General features: G+C 44.3%; 1 protein-coding gene across 5 annotated transcripts in view; it reads right to left on the bottom strand.

The window, feature by feature from the left end:
- CACNA1E (calcium voltage-gated channel subunit alpha1 E) overlaps positions 1-19,833 on the bottom strand; it is a 660,165-nt gene that overhangs the window by 76,502 nt on the left and 563,830 nt on the right. For all 5 annotated transcript variants that reach the window (XM_086694634.1, XM_086694632.1, XM_086694633.1 and 2 more), the window contains 11 exons: positions 18,069-18,184; positions 13,689-13,742; positions 12,743-12,832; positions 11,031-11,240; positions 10,181-10,293; positions 8,348-8,460; positions 7,861-7,992; positions 7,309-7,381; positions 5,152-5,269; positions 3,289-3,356; positions 2,429-2,526 (listed from right to left, as the gene is read on the bottom strand). In XM_086694634.1, the coding sequence (XP_086550760.1) occupies positions 2,429-2,526; positions 3,289-3,356; positions 5,152-5,269; positions 7,309-7,381; positions 7,861-7,992; positions 8,348-8,460; positions 10,181-10,293; positions 11,031-11,240; positions 12,743-12,832; positions 13,689-13,742; positions 18,069-18,184 (1,185 nt within the window). The remainder of the gene's footprint in view (positions 1-2,428; positions 2,527-3,288; positions 3,357-5,151; positions 5,270-7,308; positions 7,382-7,860; positions 7,993-8,347; positions 8,461-10,180; positions 10,294-11,030; positions 11,241-12,742; positions 12,833-13,688; positions 13,743-18,068; positions 18,185-19,833) is intronic.

The raw sequence follows: 19,833 nt of genomic DNA, 5'->3' as shown, positions 1-19,833 counted from the left end.
CCTTCTGATTTGTAACAACACGCTTTTCATGTTTCTTTATAGACAGCCACACCTTGGTTATACAGCAGCCCAGAAATCAGGGGTCTCGTTTGCCCTCCCCAGCAGCACACACCCACTCTGACATAGTTCCTAGCAGCAGCACATACCCTACAGCAACGTACTGCAACCAGAGCCGTATCTCTGTTCATCGTGGAGAGTTACAGCACCTTCCTCCACCTCTCCAGGCCCAGATACACACACAGCTCACTGCCTACAGCCCTATGCCCTACCAGCATTTCATTCATTCTTTCATTCTATAAATAGTGAGTTTCTACTCTGGGCCAAGCATCTTCCCAACTCACGTCTCCAAACCCACTCTTCCTCAGGCTTCCTCATCTCAGTAAATAGAACCACCCACTCCTAAGTGACAGCCAGCCCTACCCACCAGCATGTTTGCATACCTGTGTGTGTGTGTGTGTGTGTGTGTGTGTGTGTGTGTATTTTTAACCCAAACTCACGAGTGCAAGGAAGGTGGGGAAAGAACTACTCAAGGCCCAGAGATTATTCCAGAGAGGAAGGAGTTGTTCTGCCTTTCTCCATCAATCTTTAACAAATTTTCAGGGCAGTATTTTCTCACGCACAAAGAAGGGGCTGAGAGGCCAAACCTTCAGTTCTGAAAGGTGAGGGCAAGATGAGGATCATCCAGGGGAAGGAGACCCCCACATAAAACCAAGAATGCCTCTACAGGGAAAGGCAGCAGACATTCAGAGACCTTCCCATGAGCACTTGGCAAAGAAAGGCTCCTCCTTTACCAGCTTCAGGGAATAGATAACGGGGTCTGGTGTCAGGATAGAGTTATACCTACCAGGGGTCTCAAAGTCTCCCCATCGATCCCCAGGGATGCCCACATAGGCCTTGCACAGGCTCAGAAGTCACAACAGGGATTCTCAGCCCTTCCTCCAACACCTTCTTCCAGCTCCACACAGGGCCCACACCCTGCTAGTTCCTGCTAGTTCTACCAGCAACCACAGGTTCAGGTTGGATCCTCAAAGTCTATACTTGCTGCTCCACTCTCTAATCTCTCATCCTCCCCCTAATTCATTCCATCTGGATTCTGTTCCCACCGGGCCACTGAAACTGAAGGTCCGCAACAACTTTCATTTTGCCAAAAGAAATGGTCCCTTCTCTGTCCTCATCTCATGTGATCTCTCAACAGTAGTTAGCTGTACTGTCCAGTCGCTACTTCCTGAAGAGTTTTCTTCTCCAGGTCTCCAGGACATGACCCTTCCTTGTTCTTTCTTCCTACTCCTAATTGCCCCCATCAGTCTCCTCTGCAGGTTTCTTGTCTGCTGGACCTCGAGGCACAGGAGTGCTCTGGGTTTCTGTCCTTAGCAGCTCTGTCTCCACTACGATTCACTCCATGCCAGCTCACTCATGCTGAGAGTTTAATGCCATCCAAACTCAAATGGCTCCCCCCAAATCTTTATTTCTAACCCCGACTTCTCTTCTAAGCTTCAGACTCATGTAACCAATGGCCTATTCAACATCCTCACTTGGATGTCCTCTAAGTATCTCAAATTTAATGTGGCCAAAATGAATCTTGCACTGTTCTCTAGACTATCAGTAAATACCACCACCATCTACCCAGTTGCTTAGGCATCAAACCTTAAAACTTGAGAGAAATATTTTTTTTATCCCCACCCCCATGACATTTAATCTATCACCTCTTCCCGTTGGTTCTCTTTCCAAAGCATAGACTGAATGTGATTGCTTCTCATCTCCTCCATGGCTACGATGGTCTCAACTACCATCATATGTCACCTACTTTACTGTAATGGCCAAATCTGTCTCCCCATCTCCACTCTTGGCCCCGACAAATCCATTCTCTACAGGGAAGAGTGACCTACTATCAGTGTAAATCATGTCATACCCATCCTTCCACTTTAGACCTTCCATGGTTGCCATTAGAATAAAAGCTAAAATCCTTTACCTGGTTCTTCAGGATCTCCCTGGCCTTGTCTCCTAGTCTTCTTTGCTCTCTGCATATCAGCTTCACTGCACCTTGCTGGAGAACACTCTTCCTTCATAATTTTACATGACTGCCTTCTCCATATTTAGATCTCTGCTTGAATATCACCTCTTCAAGGAATCCCTCCCAGACTGCCTATAAGTACTCCGCCCAATTCTTATTCCTCTGCATTATTACCCTGTTTTATTTACCTTACCGCAATTATCACTGTCTAAAATTATTTACGTATGTTTCTTATCTAGCTCACTGAAATAAAAGCTCTGGGAGAACAGAGACTTCATCTTGCTCACTGCTATATTCACAGGACATCTCCTGGTATGGAGTAGGCATCCTCTGATAATACACCATTCTGAGTTGATGAATTAATTGGCTGTTAGCACAGGAGCCCAGGGGTCACTGAAGTGGGGACAGCCAACTCACTCGATAGAAGGCATGTTGGGTGCAGACATCGGGCTGACCTCCTTGGCCTTCTGCAATGCATGTTTCTGGTTGAAGGCCTCCTCTTCTTCTTGTTCATCCTAGACACAGAGCAGGGATGGGTTTGCTGGTATCCCCGTGAAGGAGAATAGCTGCCTTGGCTCTCCCCCCAAGTTCTGGAGACCAGGTGAAATGAGGAAGGCAGGAGAAGAGGTTAACCAAGGCAGTTTGAGGGTGGGTTGGCTCAGAGACTTCAGGAGGCCAGGCGCCAGGCCCTTTTGGAAACAGAACCCTTTCAGCCCTGGCATGGCCAGTTTCTGGTTTCCACCTTGCCCCAAAGGTTTCCTCACAATTCTTCAGGAAATCCATGGAATTCTACCCCAAGCTCCTAGCCCTCAGTGGAGCTACCCACAGCTATGGAGGTCAGAAGCTAGAGCCAACACCTCTCAGATGTTCTGCAGTATCTGGAAGTGATGGAGCAGGGCCCTTCTAGGCAGAACCCCGTGAAGTAAAATGCTGAGACTGTGCCTCTACTCATGCCCTCTCCTCTGCCAAGCTGAGTGGCATCATCCCAAGTGATCAGGCAGGGACCCCATCCCCTCACCTATATTCCTGTTGTAAATGTCTCCTCTTTGTGATGACACTGGGGAAAGCCAGTTCAGGTGAAATGACTACAGCTACTAAGAACACACATCTTACTTAGCCTGCTCTGTTTTTCACATACTATACATTATTTCACTTGATCCTAACAATAATCCTGTGAGGTATGCAAAACAGATATATCATTCCCATTTCATCATCTACCCAGTTGATGAAGTGCCCAATGGCATTAGAGAACCATCAGATCCCCAGAGAATGCTTACCTTGGTCAGCTCTTGGGCATTGGCCAGATTGTCTACAGCAATGGCCAAGAACACATTCAGCAGTGTGTCTGGGGTGATGAGTTAAGGACGGGCGAGTAAGAAAAACAAAAGGCTTCAGCAAGACTGAGACGGCATCTCTAGGTCTTTCCTGCCTGGGATACCAGCAGGAACAGAAGTTACCCCAAAGCATTGATTAAGCAGGGGTTATGCAGCCCTGTCTGAAGGGGAATATATATTCCCTCTTCCACTTATCTTCTCTTTGCATAGGACAAATAAATAGCTAAATCCAACCACTCAGGGGCCAAGGTGGAGTAAGGAGGCCTTTAGATAGCTATGGCCTCTCCTCACGGCTTACTGAATAGAGATCGGCTGAACATCATGACAACAGGGAGCTCAATGCAGGAGCTCATGTCTCCTTTCTGAGAGGCTGGAACTGAAGCCCACCTAGACCAATCCTACTACTCTGTTCTTAAAAATGAAAAGAAATGAGATTCCACAGCTCCATCACTGCTTGGTTCTCAATAATGGGATGCTAACTTATTTCTCTCATTCTTCTTATCCTGGAAGTCTTCCATATTTCATTTAACAAAAATGTTACAGAGCACACAAGGTCATTATAGAACCTATTTCTATTCCAAGCTCTAACCTCTGAAGTCCCAATTTTCCAACTCTTTTTGGGGTCCATGTGTTGTGGAACACAGAAGTGGTTCCAGCATAAAAGTCCAGGTCTAACTACCCTCAGAGTAATAGGAAAATCAAGGTGCCATTGTGACAAACTGACCTTCTGTTTCTGTGATGCACTGCATTAACTTTCTTTTTATGGGTTTCTCATGTTTGGTTCATAGTCTGCTCTGACCCCTAGAAATTTTCACAGCAGATAACTTAAAGGAGTATCTTCTCTCTGTGAGACTATGGGAAAAGCCAAAGTCCAGCTATATCACATGGCTCTCCTTTTTCACTCCACCAATCCCATTTTAAGGCAAATCTCATTCCCCCAAAACATTTAATGATTGTGTAGAAGTTCACAGTTTATAAGGTGCATCCAAAGAAATTATATCACTTACTATGCACAACAAAGGGGTAAATGCTGTCATCCTCCCCACAGATGTGAAAACTAGAAGTTCAGAGAGATTAAGGGACTTTCCCAAGGCCACACAGCTGGTAAACAGAATTGTTGGGATTAAAACATAAATCTTCCTAGTCTATATATTATGACCAGACATAGGTTTGGGAATTAAATGGACTCAATTTCCAGTCTCCCTTTATAATTTAATAATTGTTTGACTTTGGTCAAGTTAGTTCATCTAAGTCTTAAGGATTAGATGGTAAGGTAAGGATTAGATGAAATGGTACCTGTAAAACACTTAGTACAGGGTCTCATGAATAGCACAAATACAATAAATGTTGGCTATGCTTAGGAGTATTAGTATTAGTCATAGTACTAATATTTTTGAAAGCTTACTATGTGACCAGTCCTATTCTATATTAACATGTAATTAATTTATTAGTATTACAGTGTGGTCACTATTTCAGCCTACAGTTATCTTTGTCAACTCTTATTTTCCCCAGCTGATAGCATCTCCAACTGTTCAATGTAAGAGCCTCATAAGTTATTATTTGTGTATGTTGTAGATATAGATAATACTTTATCTTCTTGTTTATATTTGTCTTCTTGACCCAGCTACTGTACAATTTCCTTAAAATCAGAATCCTTATTTCTCTTAGTACACTGAACTATATCCACCCCAATGCTACCCTGATGCCCTAAAAAAACCCCACCCACCTCTACCACCATCACCACCCTCCTCAAATGCTGGTCCAGGCAGGCAAGGAGCACAAAGAGGAGCATCTTAAAAAGGATACAGTTTCCAAACAAGGTGAGCACAATGAAATAGATAGCTGACCACATGCCTGAGCTAACTCCACCCTGGGAGCGGATCCCATTGTACATAACCTCATTCCAGTCCTCACCTGTTAGGATCTAGGCAAAGCAAACAATAGGCAAGTCAGAGACCTGGGTTGGTTGAAAAAATGGGGCTAATGCAAAAAGGAAAATTCTCGCCTAGGTTTTTTTCATCTACCTCTTGCTTGGCTATTCTTCCAGGGAGAAAAATAGTCATTTTTATGAGCAATTCTAAACTTTCTTCTGATAAGGAAGAAAGGCATTGAAAATAGAAAGAAAGCATCAAAAGGAAAGATTCTATTCCTCAGACTACAGACTCCCTCCATCTCCAGCTTTGCCAAGTCTATGGTAATCACACAGATCAAGTGGTCTGGTCACTACCAGACTATGCCAGGGGAGCCAAGTGTATAGTTCTTGAGATAGCAGCATTATTAGAAAGAGCCTCATGGGCTCCAGTTATGGAAACCTGGGTTCTGGTTCAGCCTCAGATTCCAGCTAAACAGTGTTTTCTATAGCACTCGGCATTATTTATTTTTGAGTTTGCCCCCATGATTTAAAAATATTTTTTGTGGGGGGGGGATAGTGGGGGTGGGTGGAAAACATAATTCATTAAATGGACACGTGGGTTAGAAGATGCTTCCAATTTTAGAAAACCATAAATGTGATATGACAGTTTTACTTCTTCCTTACCAATTTGGATGACTTTTACCTCTTTTTCTTGTCTGACTGCGGTGGCTAGGACTTCCAGTACTATGTAGGATAAAAGTGGTGCAAGTAGGCATTATCAACAATTGCTAAGCTATGGAGAGAGCCCACATGTCCATCGATTGATGAATGGATAAAGAAGATGTGCTACATATATATAATGGAATATTACTCAACCATCAAAAAAAGAAAATCTTGATTTTGCAATGATGTGGATGGAGCTAGAAGGTATTATGCTAAGTAAGACACATCAGAGAATGACAAATACCATATGATTTCACTCATCAACAAAACAGATGAACATATGGTAGGGGGAGGAAAAAGAGGAGAGAGGGAAACAAACCACAAGAGACTCTTAACAATAGAGAACAAACTGAGGGTTGATGGAGGGAGGTGGGTGGGGGATGGGCTAGATGGTGATGGGTATTAGGGAGGGCACTTGTGATGAGCACTGGGTGTTGTATGTTAAGTGATGAATCACTGAATTTTCCTTCTAAAACCAATATTGCGCTGTATGTTGGCTAACTAAAATTTAAAAATAAGATAAAATAGGGGCGCCTGGGTGGCGCAGTCGGTTAAGCGTCCGACTTCAGCCAGGTCACGATCTCGCGGTCCGTGAGTTCGAGCCCCGCGTCGGGCTCTGGGCTGATGGCTCAGAGCCTGGAGCCTGTTTCCGATTCTGTGTCTCCCTCTCTCTCTGCCCCTCCCCCGTTCATGCTCTGTCTCTCTCTGTCCCAAAAATAAATAAACGTTGAAAAAAAAATTAAAAAAAAAATAAGATAAAATAAAATAAATAAAATAACAGTAAACATTAAAAAAAGTGGTGCAAGTAGACATCTTTGTCTTGTTCCTAGTCTTAGAGAAAAAGGTTTTAGCTTTTCACCACTGAGTATGATTTGGCTGTGGGTTTGTCATATATGGCCTTTATTATGTTGAGGTATGTTCCTCCTATATACACTTTGTTGAGAGTTTTATCATGAATGAATGTTAAATTTTGTTACATTCTTTTTCTGCATCTATTAAAATAATCATATGACTTTTATCCTTTATTTTGTTAATGTGGTATATCACATCAATTGATGTATGGATATCAAACCATCCTTGCATTCCTGGAATAAAGCCCACTTGATGGTGGTCATAAATACCATAAGTTACTGAATGTCTTTGCCTTAATATCTCTTGCAAACGGAAAAGGCCAATCAGGTAGTTATAATAGAGCTCTTCCATTATTGGTAAGAACGTAGCTACAGAAATTCTAGGAATTATTGTGTTGATAATTATTTAACAAGAATCCCAGTTGCCTGGGATGAGCCTGGAAAGGAAAAGTAGGATTCTATTAACATATCACCATTTTTCAGTGTGAGCTCCAAAAGATCTTACTTAACATTTTTACCTGCCAGTTGGCCTCATACCTGGAATACAGTCATGATGGCTGCCGGAAAGGTGTCAAAGTTTGCTGAAGGAGTCCCATCATTAAAGTTAAACCTGAGAAAGAAGTTCAGAGAGAAGAATAAAATGAAAATCTCACATACCAAGTTTTTCCCTTCCTGAGATTGTTCCCTTTTTATCACTTCTTTTACTCTTTCTCCACATCCTCTTCTTCCTTCATTTCTCCCTATTCAATGTAACTTATGAAGATGGCATTATTAGTGGCTATTACTGATGCACTGTTCACTTTGAAGGGCATGGATAATGAGATAGGGTTTGGGCTGACCCTGAGTTATAAGGCCCCATGCTGTACATTTCAGGGACAGTTCCCAAGAGAGGGGTCTTTTCCATAACCAGAATCCTGTACAGTGTGAAAAGGTTAAAAACAGAGACCACCACACACACTCAGTGGTTGATGGGCCATGGAAAAAAGCAAACAAGATGATATCATGGTGATCAAATTAGAAACCCGAGTGCTCACAGGCTGAAGACTGGGTTTTGAGGCTCCTTTGGATGGAAAGTTCATTGGTGCTTACCTGCCCCCAAACAGCTGCATTCCTAGGAGAGCAAAGACAACGATGAAGAGGAAGAGGAGGAAGAGCAAACTGATGATAGACTTCATAGAACTCATCAAGGAGACCACCAGATTTCGCAGAGATGCCCAATACCTACAAAACCCAAACACTGTAGCAGTGAACACTGAATATAAACTTATCCCCAATCCAGCTGGGAATCTGCCTGGTAGTGTATGAAATATGCTGCATTTGTGTATTTGTGTGAAGGAGAGATGTCAGCAACAATGAGGCTCCCCTTGGGAATGTGACATGGGATCTGGCGTCATAGACACTTTTCTGGTTTGATATTTGGGGAAGGAGGAACTGAAGAATGGAGCGGGGACATGGTAGGGAAGGGGAACATATGGCGAGGGAGAACAGGGGATGGAAGGAAATATAATATAATAAGGGAGAGAGAAGCTTCCGCTCTCACAGGTGGTTGGGAAGAGTCCAGTTTATGATCACTTACTTGGTTATTTTAAATATTCTTAGAAGCCGGAGAGCTCGCAAGACACTGATTCCAAAAGATGTACCAGGTCTGAAGATTGCCCAGACCACTTCAAAGATACTGCCCACTGTGACCTAAAGAGCCAAACCCAGCCACAGTGAGGAGGAGGAGAAGAGCAGAGCCTTCTGGCATTCAGCAGTCAGCACTTTTCATTGGGCTACGGTGAAATTGAAACTCTCCCCACCCCACCCGGCACAGCTCCAACAGGACTACCTATTTGTGAAGGCTGCCAAAGGAAAATGAGACTCTACTGCCTCCCTCCCCACTTCTCTCCACTCCTCTTCCTGACTTCAATCCTTCATGCTGGAGATTGGTTCACTGACTGCTGTTTTGTCCTTGGTGAAAACTACAAGAGCCAGTGTGCCTCTGCACAAATTTGATAGCCACAAGCGTTCTTACACAGTAACTCCTTGAACAGACAGACAAAAGATACTCAAAGCAAAGAAACAAATTTGAGTTAATGCAGATTGCATCCCAATGTAAAAACCTCAGAGAACGTCCACATTCTCTCACCGTCCGAGAATTTAGCACTAACAAGAAGCACTAACAAGAAGCACTAACAAGGTTCATTCACCTGTATGTGAAGCATCTTTTAGCCACACAGGTCCCATGTACCCCAATGTGACAGTACTACTTGGTGGCACAGAATCTGATTGCCGTGGGAAGGAGTAGTGTCAAATTAACATTTTGGCTTTGTTTTCATTATATTTTCACTGAATGTCTACTATATTCTACACAGTGCTCTAGGAAAAATAACAAAAATTAATCCTCACTGCAATGCTGAGAAGTATGTAGAGAGGGAATGGTCTTTCACTAGCTGTTATGCCTGAAAATTGCCCGTACCCAGAAGCATATGTTCCAAGTTAAAATGCAGATTGGCAAGTGCTCAAAATCGTTAGCACATAACTGAAGATTTGGCAGGAACAGAAGTGGGCTTGGCAGAAAGAGAAGTGGTTCAGGAACCCAAAGTTTTGCAACCTAGTTCTGCTGCTAACTGGCTATGTGAACTTGCACACGATGTTCTCTATTTACTCATTTTCAAATGAGAAAGATAATTCCTGATATGTAATAGAGTGGTTAGGAGTCCCAAAAGCAGTGGAGGACAAAAATGTATGTCAAAACATCTTGAAGGCACACATTTATATATCAACACATTTATATATCAACAGTATTTAGGAAGTGAACACTGGATGAAATAGTCTATGTGGGAACTTGCTAATACAAGTGTGTGTGTGTGTGTGTGTGTGTGTATGTGCGCGCGTGTGTGTGTGTGTGTGTGTGTGTGTGCACGTTTGCATGATGGTATATCTAGGTAACTTTCCCAATTTTAAACTGAACTAAAAAATACACAAATATATAAGCTTCTCTCTCTCTCTCTTTTTTTTCTTTTTTTTTTCTTTTTTTTTTTTTTTTTTTTTTTTTTTACTGAACCACCTTCTGGAATCAGTTCCTTTGTTCTCTCTCAGGCTTCCCCCAAGACAATAAGTGGTTCAAAACTTACTATGGGTAGATCTGTCAAATTCATACAGCTATCCACTTAAGTGTGCACCATGGTATACGTGTTATACTTCAATAAAAACATTAAAAGTAAAAGAGCTTTAAAAAAACAAACAAACCAACCCTACAGTGGGAAGGATTCACTCATTCCTGACCTCCCTGTAGCTAACTTACTTATTTCCCCTTTTATAAATTCTGATTTCAGTGCTTCATGCTGAGCAATGGAGCAAGCTGCTTATCTCAAACCATGGCATATCAACACGAAGCAGGAGGACAGGCGGGCTCCAAAGCACTTACCCCAAAATCAAAACAGTTGAATGAAGAGTGAAAGTAAAGTCGAGGCCCCATGCCATACATCTTCAAGGACATCTCCAAGAGGAACAGTCCCAGAAACAGAAATTCTGCATAGTCTGAAAGCATCAAAAGAAGAAGCCTTTGTTCCATAGATGGCATGGGCTCCTGCATGCCCCAGCCCGACACTCTCACCTACAGAGGAGCCCTCAACACCAGCAGGACCCATAACGCAAAGACATTCACTGACCGTGTCAGGTCAAAGCCAGGCAAAACCTGATGATATCTGCGTACACTCTGATCTGGGAGTCCCAAGCACACTCCGCATATTAGCTTTGCTCTTTTTCAACAGGTGGATTTGTCACTATCCTTTAAATGGTATACAGCTCTCAGGAGAGAAAGAAAGAGCTTTACCATGGCTTTGATGCAACAGCCAGATTCGACCTATACACACCCAGCTGTGACAGCATCCTGGATCTTCATTGACACCCAGTGGCAGCCTTGCTCAGAGCTGACCTATAAGTTCCCTTATTGGTCTACTGGAAGTAACCATTGCCCTAAGAACTTTCTCCCCAGGACTTAGGTGACCAAACTCTCTACACCACTGAGCCTACACCATTGAGCCTAAGTGAAGGCTTTAAAGTACCCAAGGCTAACACTATCTTATTGACTTCTCAATAAGTTAGTGGTTCAATGATGAATGACAAGGGGAATGGTCATGTGATATCCCAACCCCTTGAGGACAACTCTAGCCTCCCTCACAGAACACTGCCAGGTCCAGTAGGATGCCTGCTCTCTTACATTCACATTCCAATTCGGCAGCACCTGTGACAGCCAGTAGTCACTATTCACTTACAGAGGAGATGGGTGAGCCACTGGGGCTGGTTGTGATGGACGATGGCCACACAGGCAGTGTTGAGAGCCACAAGGCTCAACACAATCCAGTAAAACACCTGGGATTTGACCATGTGGCGGATAGAGATGCGCAGAAGCCTTTCTTTGTGCCGGAAATAGGAGGCCCCATCCACCTTTGCACTTTTGATGCTGGCTCGGGCAAGAGGTGTGCCTAAGGGGAGACAAGTACAGAAGAAGAATGAGGCTGCACAACAGATCACCCTCCATGGCAAGGGGGCCTTCAAAGGGGGAGACGGACAGCTTCAGTTGGCTCAGTGACCACCATGTTGCAGGCCCAAGGAATCCCCTTGATATGGGCTAAGTGTTTCCATAGCAGAGATCCCTGGTTATCCTCACTGGACACTCTAAGTTTTAGGAAACCAAAAGATTCCCTGGGCATGACATGAAACATACATCCAGTGTTCTGAATCCTAACAGGATGATGTTTATGTTTTTCATAGATTAAGCTTCTTTCTGGCCTTTCCTTTTAAATATGCTTCAGGCATTGGAGTCAATTGGCTGCATTTGTGGTATTTCTACCACTGGCAGCCTAAAGCAGCAATGAGCTATGTACAACTCTTCTGCTTTTACCCTATGACCCAGCAATAGCACTGCTAGGAATTTACCCAAGGAATACAGAAATGCTGAAGCATAGAGGCATACATACCCCAATATTTACAGCGATGCTTTCAACGATAGCCAAATTATAGAAAGAGCCTAAATGTCCATCAACTGACGAATGGATAAAGATGTGGGGTGTGTGTGTATGTATGTGTGTGTGTGTGTGTGTGTGTGTGTAATGGAATGTTACTTGGCAATGAGAAAGAATGAAATCCTGCCATTTGCAGCAACGTGGATGGAACTGGAGGGTATCATGCTAAGTGAAACAAGTCAGTCAGATAAAGACAGATACTATATGTTTTCACTCATATGTGGATCTTGAGCAACTTAACAGAAGACCAGGGGGAAGGGAAGGGGAGAAAAAGTTACTAACAGATAGGGAGGGAGGCAAACCATTAGAGACTCTTAAATACAGAAAACAAACTGAGGGTTGATGGGGGAGGTGAGGGAGAGGGGAAAGTGGGTGATGGGCGATGAGGAGGACACTTGTTGGGATGAGCACTGGGTGTTGTATGGAAGCCAATTTGATAGTATATATATATTTTTAAAAAGGTTGAAGTGAGACCCTTCCCTTTTTCTGGGGAGGTAAAATCTGCATTGACCAGAATGTCTGGGAACCTGGGATAGAAGAGGGTTTTTAAGGGTTGTCAGTAACAATCTGTTTAAACATCACATGGAAGTAGGTAGGTGCCACTGTGGCTAAGCAAATGATTCCAGGGTCTCAAATGGGGGTCACTAGAAGCATCAGGTCCTCAGGATCTTTTGAACAATATCCCAAAGTGGGTCCTCATTATCACATTTAGGACAGAAAGTATATATATATGTAAAAGGGATACATCTGACACACTTGAAGAATCTGGTTGGATTCTTAGCCCTCAACCCCATGGTCCATTTTTCTCTGCAACTCACTGTCATCTATTAGATTTCCAAGACTTTCTCTTTTTCTGGATTCTTTGGATTCTGTTCCTCTTTGTGGCGCTTCTCAAAAGACATGATCTTTCTTTACATATAAGATTCAGACCAATAAAAGAAGATCTAACTGGTTCCACTCACCCACAGAGGAGATATCAACACAGTGCTCATCGCTGGAGTCTCGAGTCATGGCCTCTGTCCGGCTCCTTTTGATGGTTGCCCTTCGAAGCACTGTACCAGGGAAGGGGAAGTCCAGTGAAAGAACACAAGAACAATCAGATCATTCAGGTCAAAGCTGAGGACTGTGTGCCAGAGGCCTCTTGACACAGGCGACTGCCTTGAAACAGCTGAGCCATGGTTACAGAAATCACGAATGTCTATAGAAACATGACTCGTGTGCTCAGCAGCACCTTGAAACACATGTGCTCCAGAGTCCTTGCCAGACCCTATCTACACGCAGTCGTAAACAGGCACTCCATATCTATTTGTTCTGGTTCTTCATAAACAATACCACTTCCTGGGGCGCCTGGGTGGCTCAGTTGGTTAAGCGTCTGACTTCGGCTCAGGTCATGATCTCACAGTTCATGAGTTCAAGCCCTGCTTTGGGCTCTGTGCTGACAGCTCAAAGCCTGGAGCCTGCTTCAGATTCTGTATCTCCCTCTCCCTCTGCCCCTCCCTAGCTCATGCTCTATCTCTGTCTGTCTCTCAATAATAAATAAATGTTAAAAAAATAAAAAACAAAATAATGCCACTTCCTGCTAATGAAAGTGGTCCCAAGATGATCCCTGCAAATTTTCAAAGAAGATCCCTTTCCATGCCACTGGTTGTATGATGGTCTTTTCATTGCACAGTAGCAATCACACGCCCTAGAACAAAGCAGCTATTGGAGTTCATTTTCATCACTTCAAAAAGCATTTAAATCCATGACTCAATTCCCTTCATTTTAAAGCATGAGGGATTTTATGACAGAGAGACTTTCATTTCAAATCCCAGAGCACCACTCTTTTTATTTCTTTCTCTTTTGATCAAGAGATTGCCACAGCGTAAGAGGGCGCAAATGCAGTAAAGCGTTGGAGCACTTCCTTACCTTCTAAGGCTGATGTTCCAGCGTTTTTATTTTCTTCAGCAAGCATGACTTCCTCTATATGGAAATAAATGGTTTAGTAAATTATCTGTAAATGTCAAATTATTTCACAAGATGAAAAATCCTCTAGGGACAGCTGTGGCCCCAGGGCAACAGAGAGAGAGCAAAGAGTTCATAGCTCCATGCAAGCACCAGCTTCAGAAAGACATCAAGGGTCACAGAGGAGGCTCCCAAGTGCAGATGAGAACAGAAAGGAAGTTCTTGTAGTAAGGGGGCACTTGGAGGTTGACTGTTAAAATTCAGCCCTGTGTCGGGTAATATTTGTTGAGAGAAAGAACTTACCTCTTTCTAACCAAAATCTCCTAAACTGATAGCAATGAAAATTTTCCATTTCTATTTTTTTCCTTCTATCCAGGTTCTTTAAACTTTTTCTAGCAGTAGGCGCTTCCTTGGTTTTTCTTGTCGGCAGCACATATAAGGCATACCAGGGCAACATCTACTGCCTCGTTCAGGCGATAAAACCATGTTTTGAGCTCCAGCCAGTCTACTTCTTTGAGGAGGAGCAGCGGAAGATGCTAATGGCATCTTGTGGGCTTGCTTCCTCTTACCCCCACACTACAGTCTGCCTTGCTTGGGCAAAAGAGGCTCAGGTCTGCCGTGAATTTGGCCCTCTGATAGAACGAAAAGTAAATATCTGGTTTTTGTCCACCTTCCTGGCACAGAGCTCCAAAAACCCTTGGAATTTACTGTCTTTTGTATGCTAACTAGACAACTCAGTGTCGAAGACGCCTACATTACTTAAGGATCTGCATTGGTTACCAGAAAAACCAACCATATGATTAGGTTATAACTTTCAGCCTCATTCCCCCTCCCGGTTCCCATGATGGGAGAGAGGCTGGAGAATGCACAATCACCAATGCCCAATGATTTAATCAAGTATGTCTACATAATGGAATCTTCAGGAAAAACAACAACAACAACAACAACAACAACAACAACAACAACAACAACAAACCCTCCATGAGGGGGCTCAAGGAGCTTCGGAGTTCGTGAATATGTCAAGGTGCTGGGAGAGTAACGTGCCTGAAAGGGGCATGGAGGGTCTGTGTCCCCCTCTACCCTCCACCTTACCCGAGGAATCTCTTCCATTTGGTTATTCCTGAGTTGGATCCTTTGTAATAAACTGGTGATAGGAAGTATAGCTTTCCTGAGTTCTGGAAATCATTCAAGGAATGATCAACCTGGAACCCTCTAAATTGGCAACTGAGTGGGTAAAAATGCAAGTCACTTCGGGACTCCACTTGTGGCTGGTGTGTGAAATGATGGCAGGCTTGTGGGACTGAGTCCCTAATCTGTGGGATCTGCACTAACTTCTGGTGGTGTTTAGTGTCAGAATTGAATTGAATTTTTGGATACCCAATTGGAGAACTGCAGGACTGGCCAGTGTTGGAATGCGGTGTCTGGTTGTCAGTATTTGGAAAAGAATCAAGCGGTTCCTTGGATTTTCCTCTTGACCTCCCCAGGAACAGTCCTGTATTCCAGGGAGGTATCATCACTAGTGGGCTATTTTCTAGTAAGACTTGTTAGGATAAACCTCACTAGCATTCCTCCAAACTTACAAACTAGCCCTTCTGTCCCATATCTGACAGGATTCTGTGTCTCCATTGGGAGTGATGTGGATGAGTTTAATCCTCACCCCAACCTCAGCCATAGGTAGGAAGCTGGAAGCTGGAAGCCATCAGTCCTTAAGATCCCAGCTGCTGGGGAAAAGCTTGCAGCAGGCTCTATTAAATGATGGTTTCATTTAAGCAATTGTAACAAGTAAAAGGACAAGCAGAAGAGGGTAAAGTCATTACCATAATTCCACCTGCATATAAAACTGAGAGCATATAATGTATTTCCCAGGGAGGGGAACATTTTGAAGCTCGGAGGGTACCACTCAGGATAGCTATTATACCAAGGCATAAATGTTTAGCTTTCCTTTTTAGTACAGCCTCTGGCAAAACTTTAAGTTAACAGGTTAAATGTTATTGGTGAGATGCTCCTTTATGCAGACATAGAGGTTTTAAAGTCATTTACAGCACACGTTGTTCAGAGGACATCATTTAAAGATTAGGTACTCGTTAAAATACCTCATAGCAACATGAATGACCTCAGCCAGGGAGGCACATCTGCTCTGTACTGTGCCTGGGTGCTGGGTGGGCTAATCTGAGGACTCCCAAGGCAGAAGGAGGGCACATGGTGCTGCTGAGTATCTCTGGGAAGTGCTTGAGGGCTCTGGATGTGCGGAAGCTGCCCCCACCTTCCCCCATAGCCTTTTGCCAAGTTCTCTCTCGAACTTGAGAGTCTCTTTCCAGGGAAATGTAACCCATATGTCTCTGATTCACTCACACCCCATTTGCAAAGGGAAGGGCCAGGAAGCCCAATCTGACGTTGCAGTGCGTCTTTTTTCTTAGAAGGAGAGAGCTGGCTTTGCCAACTGGAAGAAAGTGGAGCCTTGGAATTCTGCATGTATCTGAAAAGCAGAGCCACAAAGAACAGCGTCCTGTGCTGCCTGACCACGAGTCGGGTCATGGACAGGGCGGGCAACGTTCTTTTCCAGTTCTGCTGCCAGACTGCTCCCTGGGGTGGTCTGTCAGATGGCTCTTCCACCCAGGAAGCCAAGGACAGTGGGGAACTTCAAGCTGCCTGCCAGACCTGGAGACAAATCTGCTCAGTAAGGCTGAGTTAACATTCTGGAAAGGAGGAGAGGTTCACATTCACCCCTACCCGAGAACCTCGGAGGAGAAAGGGCAAATTGAAAGTATAGTCAGTGGGTAGGGTACATGCTTCTAGAAGCAGCGAAGAAATGCAGGTGGTCCTAAATGGGAGGTGCTTATTGTCTGGCTTTGAAATGGCACTTTTAATCATACGTACTCTCTCATCCCTGACAGATGATCAAAAGTTGACTCCAGAGCTGAGACAGCTTTTTTGTCTTGGTGGGTAGAAGAGGAGTGCCATGGTGTCATTCCTAAGCTGCTATGGAAGAATAAGTCTCAGGCAGCTAAGCATCAAATCATATTCCAAATTTTTCTGGAGAGATCTCACATCTGTGCTATGCTTTCTACCAAGAATAGAGGGGAAAAAATGCTGTCATGTGTATCTTTTTATTAAAATAAATTCCTCTTTGCTCAGGATGAAAATAAAGATATATAACACCAATGCAATGTAATCTTTAAAATAATAAGGAAAGCAAATGCATCCATTTTACTGACAGATATGGGGTGATCGATACCCCTTCATGAGCAGCTGAGCCACAGTCAAACTTGAAGCTGGTGGTTCTGTGGGTTAACAAAATCATGATAGGTTTGGACCTATCCTCAAGGCGGAGCCTCATAGCTCAGGAAATAGGAATCACCAGTTCTCACCATCAGGTATTACCCGGCTCACCGCAGTGGCCTCGCCATCGGTCCCCTGCTTCTGACCTTGCCCTCCTACAGTGTACTCTCAATGCAGCAGCCAAAGGGACCCCTCAAAATCTTCAATCAGACCATGTCCCACCTCAGCTCCAAACCCTCCAATGGTTCTTGCATCACTAACAGCACAGCCCCGAACCCTTACAATGGCCCATAAGTTCTGCCCACTCCTCTCATCACTGGCTCCACCCTGTCTTCCTGCCCCTCTCCCTTTACTCATTCTTCCTTCTATTCCTGGAACATTCCTGGCTTGCTTCCACACTAGAGTCTTAGCACTGAGATATCCCCCTCAGACCTTCCCATGACTTACCACCTCAACTCCAAGTCTCTCCCCAAAAGGGTCTCCCTGATCTCCCTATTTCAAAACACAACCTACCCTACACCTCATAACCCTACCTTGATCTGTTTTCCATGGTACTTGTCATCTTCTTACAAGTTATTCATTTATTATTTTGTTTATCCCTGCCTTCTCCAATAGAGGGGAATGGGCTTCACATGAAAGGGGCTTTGGTGAGCTGGTGGTCTGTTTGGTTCATTGCTGTATCTCGAGTACCTAGGACAGCGGCTGGCACAAAACAAGTGCTCAAATATTTGTGGAATGAATGGACTGTTGTTGCTGCTGCTGGTGGTCATTATAATTATCAGCAGTAGTGTACAATGTCACCCACCCAACCCAGCTCCAGGAGCTAGCTATGTTACCTTTCACTCAGTTCACCTTGCTAAACTGTGAGCCTCGTGAAGGTGTTCGGTAGAAGAATAGGAACAGTTAGTCCTGAGGAAGAAAGAGGGACCAGCATGGAGCCCACAAAGCCGGTGAGGCATCCAGAGCTACTCTCTGCTCTGGCCAAGGCTGCTTCTGTGAATGGAGGCACCGGGGGTGCTCAGGGGGACGTCTACACTGATGTCTGTGCAGCCCGCCAGGCCTCACCTGCTTTGTCTATCCAGGCGCGGTACCCATTCAGCTCACGCTCAATCTGCTGCTGCCGCCGCAATTTCATGAAAGCTCTCCGGTTCTCCACTCTCTCTCTCTCTTTGGCAAATTCCCTGTGGATGAGAAGGATGAGATTCATAAGCAGTGAACTGGGGTAGTGCCGTGACTAAAAGGAAGGGTGAAGCAAGTAGGAGCAAGAGAGTGTTTGAGCAGGTGACTCTCTATGCCCCATTTCCCCTTTCCTTTGTTCCAGGCTGCAACTATCACCTCCTTAAAATGCTGTTCAGAAACATACTTTCTTCGGCCTCACTCAAGAAGCTTTCCCAGATCAGTTTCATCCCAGTCATCACTAACACCCTCTGCTTGCTCTATTTTAAAAGGTACTTTCTTAGTCAGGTGACAAACTAGGGTTCAAAATGCTATGTTCTGTTTCCCCAGCTACAACATAAGGCCATTAACCCTCCTGAGGGGCACACCTACCCTTTATGCTTTTAATAACAACAGTGATTAATCTATATGGACCAATTATGTGCCAGCCCTGTATGAAGTTTTTCATACCCATGGACTCTAATTTAATCCATTACAGTCACCATGTGAAGTAATAAGTACTATTAAAATTCCTACTTAACTGATGGGGAAACCAAGGATTAGAGAAGGGAAGTAACTTGCTGGGATCTAAAGTCTAACCATAGTGCCGTGCTTCCTCTGGCATCCTGCATCCTGTGACACTCTATAAGGGCTGCCACTGAAGACCATTGACACCAATGCCTTGAAGGACTGAGTGCTGTGTGAAGATGGCTAGTGGAGGTTAAATAGGAAAGGGAAGGACACGGGAAGGGCACCTGGCTCCAAAAGAAAGAGAGTAGGAAGATGTGAGGGATATGAGAGGAGATAATGAGATAGATGGAAAGCCAAGGTCAGGGTCAGGGAGAAGACACAGTCCACTGACAGGTGCAAGGGACCAGAGCCACTCTGTGGCACAAGATGAAGAAAAGCCTAAACCCCTGGGTGGCGGGGGCGGGGGGGGGGGGGGGGAGGAGAGGGTGGGTGGCGTGGAAAGGGAAAAGAGACACAGGGCTTCCTGGTAGAGAGGAAGATGAGCAAATTCAATGGCTGAGCAAATGGGGTTAAAGAAATATTCATTTGTTAATAGGCCTCTCTAGCAAACACCTCTACCAACGCCCTTCTCATCAAACACCCCTCCAGGCTACAATGCCCTTAGTAGTGTAGTGCCTCTCCAGCCTCAGCTCAGGCATGCTCCCTACTACCTGGAAGCTGTTGCCCTTAGCCAAGGTGCTCCCCACAACTAGAGAGCTTCAGCCTGACAATGAGGGAGCCCAGCACCCACTGTAAAAAGTTGTATTTCGAAGGAAAGTTGCTTTGCTTTAAGAATGAAGTAAGCTGTCTCCAGGTGTCATCATCTTCTCTGTTCTCACGTACCAGAACTCAGCCGCTCAGCTGCTGAGGGGCCACACTGGGGGCTTAACAATAAAAGCATATGAAGAAACAACTATGGCAAGGGCACATTAGACTATGAATGCAGAATTTGTGAGGATGACCCAAGAGTGCTTGGTCTGAGCAAGGCTATACTTTGCTGATCTAAGATAGCTTCTTGAAGATCTTGGGCAATCAGCTCCAGTCTTGGTAACAGTGACACTTTTGTTTTGAAGTTTATTTTAATTCCAACTAGTATACAGTGTCATATTAGTTTCTGGTGTTTCCATACAAATGTTAGAATTGTTTGTTCTGTCTCTGTGAAAAA

Source organism: Puma concolor, chromosome E4 (genome assembly GCF_028749965.1).
Source record: "Puma concolor isolate L17-30 chromosome E4, mPumCon1.1.hap2, whole genome shotgun sequence".
NCBI lineage: Eukaryota > Metazoa > Chordata > Mammalia > Carnivora > Felidae > Puma > Puma concolor.
Note: the sequence above shows the minus strand (reverse complement) of the source record. Positions and strands in the feature narration are given on the sequence as shown.